The sequence below is a fragment of the Vollenhovia emeryi genome, unplaced genomic scaffold (genome assembly GCF_000949405.1).
Source record: "Vollenhovia emeryi isolate VEMERY1.0 unplaced genomic scaffold, V.emery_V1.0 DF939130.1, whole genome shotgun sequence".
Lineage (NCBI taxonomy): Eukaryota > Metazoa > Arthropoda > Insecta > Hymenoptera > Formicidae > Vollenhovia > Vollenhovia emeryi.
The window spans coordinates 960,893-964,426 of record NW_011967236.1 but is presented as its reverse complement, the minus strand read 5'-3'; the positions used below and the strand labels follow the sequence as shown (position 1 = coordinate 964,426).

At 40.0% G+C, this 3,534-nt stretch overlaps 1 protein-coding gene across 5 annotated transcripts in view; it reads right to left on the bottom strand.

Annotated features, from left to right (window-relative positions):
* Window positions 1–3,534, bottom strand: part of LOC105568299 (RNA-binding protein Musashi homolog Rbp6) — a 675,186-nt gene that overhangs the window by 381,544 nt on the left and 290,108 nt on the right. For all 5 annotated transcript variants that reach the window (XM_012023849.1, XM_012023847.1, XM_012023848.1 and 2 more), the window contains one exon: window positions 3,043–3,124. In XM_012023849.1, coding sequence (XP_011879239.1) covers window positions 3,043–3,077 — 35 coding nt within the window. In that variant the 5' untranslated portion in view covers window positions 3,078–3,124. The remainder of the gene's footprint in view (window positions 1–3,042; window positions 3,125–3,534) is intronic.

The window sequence follows — 3,534 nt, the reverse complement described above, 5'->3', positions numbered from 1 at the left end:
AGAGAGAGAGAGAGAGAGAGAGAATTTCGCTCCCGTATCAGTGGGCAAGGCCCGTTTGACCTGGCACACATGCCGCCCATAGATCAACCAGAACCCTTAGGCCGAACCCCACCATGCCACGGGCTAACCATTAATTTACAACCCGCAGAGTAACCCCATGCCTCAACCCCTGCATACAGGATCCGCGTCCCCTTGCGGCAGATATGAGCTACGACGTGGCGCTGAGGGATTCAACCGCTCCAGTTCCCGGACGGTCCCTTCTATCTCTCCATTCGGTCTCCTCCGCTCGTCGTCTCCGTTGCGCCCCGACCCTTAAACGATCTCCACCTACCCGAGAAATACCCCGCTATATCACGGCGGAAGAAATTTAAATCTATCGACGGCACCTTTCGATTAATCTGCAACGATGACTCGTGGGGGAACTCGCGAATTTTGCAACGTAGGCTGCTTTCGCCGGTAAAATATTATTCGCGTCCTTAATGTTCTTCAGCTAATCTATTTGAAGATTAGCGAGATTCTCTACATTTGATGATTCAACATTTATTAGTTAGCGCAAGAACGGCTATTTTCGTTAATTATCGTTAATTATCGTATGTGTAAATTCCTCATATATCTCGAACTATAAAAGATCGCTTCTGCTAATCCCCGAATATCTGCAATCTCGACCTTCGGCCTTTCCGGCGATGAAACGAGCTTTATCCAGCTCGACGTGTTCATAACGAGCTCGTCGCTCGAAGGAGTGAAGAACAAAACTCTTAATTGTCAGCGGACTTGAAACTATCCAGGACACGGAAGAAAGAAGGGACTAGAGGGGAGCAGATTCGTAAAGATTGAGAGGGGAAGGGAGGGGAAAAGAAAGTCGCGAATAAATGCGAGGAGCCGAAAGGGTGTGGGAAATGCTCTTTGATTTTGCGGGCTTTATTTTCGCTTAATAAGCTGGTGCGAATAGGCCCGGCTGTTGCTTGTGCTTTGTAACTCGACGGAAGTAAGTTGTCCCCTGTTTCGTTTTGTTGTCCAGCAGTTCCTTCTCTCCTCCGTGTCCCGACCTCCTACCCCTGCCCGCTTCTCCCGCGGGAATGAAAGGAACGAATAATTAGAGAAGGTTGGCGGGCACGGCCCGAAAGTTTCTGGCCAATTAATTAGACGGAGAAATGCACGGCACGAGAGGTAACCGGCGCATAAGCGCCAGAGACGGCAATTTAAACAGCGACAATTCGACTGCGATTATCGCTGCACAAACGTTTTGACGGCGCGCTTTTATAATGTAAAGACTTCAGTGTTGATAATGGCGGATATTAAGGACTTGAATGCATAATAGGAGATCTATACACTATAAAATTCATAGAATTTAATATTAAAAAAGCTTTAACAGATGAAATATATAGTTGGGGACTATATATACAAAAAAAAGAGACAAAAGTAAAAGTTGTGCAAAAAGGAAGATTACGTAGATAAAAAATTCACAAGTCAAAGTTGCGAATGGAAAAGTGTATTTTGGAAGAGAATTTAATTAGATATAAAAATACATATAATTGAAAGGAAAATAATCTTTACATGTTATTTTTTAGATTTACATTCTAGCGATTATTACTCAAATTATATATATTACGAAGTATGTGCTTTTGTAAGAATTATGTAACGACCTTCTGTCTAATTCTATCTAAGACTTCTGCTATATTTCTAAAATATTATCTCGCATATTCTTCGTACTTCTGAAGTACACAAGCAAATCTTCACGTGTTTCAGTTGTATTTATCTCTCTAAACCTACAATTCATTCGTATCTAAATGGAAATCCAGGTTGAAGCAATAAAGAGAAAAGGAGATACTGAAAAAAAATCGCGCCGAACAATCGTAAGGCAGGGCTTCGTCATTTACATATACATATGCGTTTAAAACACGTTTACATTGCGTGCCCGATAATTGCGTATACTCATAGCCACGCATTGACAAGTCACGCTCCGTTGTCTTGGTTGATTTTACAATAATAAAATATCGGCTTTACATTCGATGGGCGATAAGATGCACGCGTTTCCCTTTGACACCAAGGTACACCGTATATAGCGGCTGGACGCACCCCTTCGACCCTCCCACCGGTCCCTCTTCTTTCGACCCTCGTCGTCGGACTCGCCCCTCGTTTCCTCCACTTAAAAACCGGTAATTACTCTGATGCTGGTGCGCTCTGGCATTTACCATCCGCTTCGGTGTTACTCTGTTTTCTGCTTAACAGCGACACTCGACCCGAAACTCGATTTTCACAGCACGCTATATATCATTGCATTATACTGCGCATTAGTCCTCGTGATGTGAACAGCGCAGTGAATTAATTTTGCAACGAGTATCAAAAACGTTACCGTAAGCATCTTCCAACGCGTTAGCTATTTTATATAACCTTTTACAGGTCGCAATTTCGCTTCAGCGACACATTCTTTTTCAGAGAGTTATTATAACTCTATTATTATCATTTAATAAATGTTACAACGGTTATTATATTATTAAAAATAATCTGCATGGTACATCATCTTGACTGTTATTATTACATCGTAGCTTAGAAATCTTTATTCATTTTGCTACAACTTTGTGTTATAATTATTATTTGTTATAATTCACTCTCATTTCCTTTTTGCGGGTAAAATTGAAAGAACGAAGCGGGTATAAAAAGTATGAAAGTCAGATTTATGGGCTACCGATCGGTATACTTATTTTTAGCGAAGCCAACCTTGGCACGTCAATCATATTTGTGTTCTGCGCTTAACGACCAAAATAAAGAATCTAACAAAAATTTCCGGAAGACTGACACGTGGCTGTGACGTTATGAATTTTTACGAAGACATTTGAATTTATACCAAATTATTCACGTATGAAGAGACGTACCTGACATATTTTCTAATAGACATAAACCCAATATTTGCGAGAAACATATCTATCTTTCAGTCCTCAAGCAAACAATAAAAAAAAAATATAGAGGAATAATGAAAAGTTAAAAAGTCAATTAAAAATATTAAATGTAACAAAATACGTGCGTACAGTATACATTATTTACCTTGATCGTCGCGTGGTGGGATCTTTCATAACCATGACCTCTGTGATGTCTCCATACTTGGTGAAATACTCCCTAAGGCTCTCTGAAATAATAAAACAACTTGATTATTTCTTGCGCGACGAGAAATGATCACATATAAATGTTTTCAACGACCGTATGAGACTAAACGCTCTTAAAATATTTCACTGTTATATCTCTCTTGAAACGAAACGTTGTATTATATCGTTCTCGGTAATTATGCATAAAAGGGGCCTCCTCTCCGATTTGCTTTATTTTTAAATATGTTGTTGGGGATGTCTTCCCGAGTCATTTCATATATATATATATAAGGGTCGGACTCGAATAGTTTCGGAGATACAGACTGAGAAAGATACAAATAATAAATATATGGTTTTTCTTCTTTCTTCTTCAGTATAGCTGCTCCACCTCCAAAATCATTCAAATTGGTCTCAATCGACGCGTTTTTCAACGAGGAACAACTTTTTCCTCAGA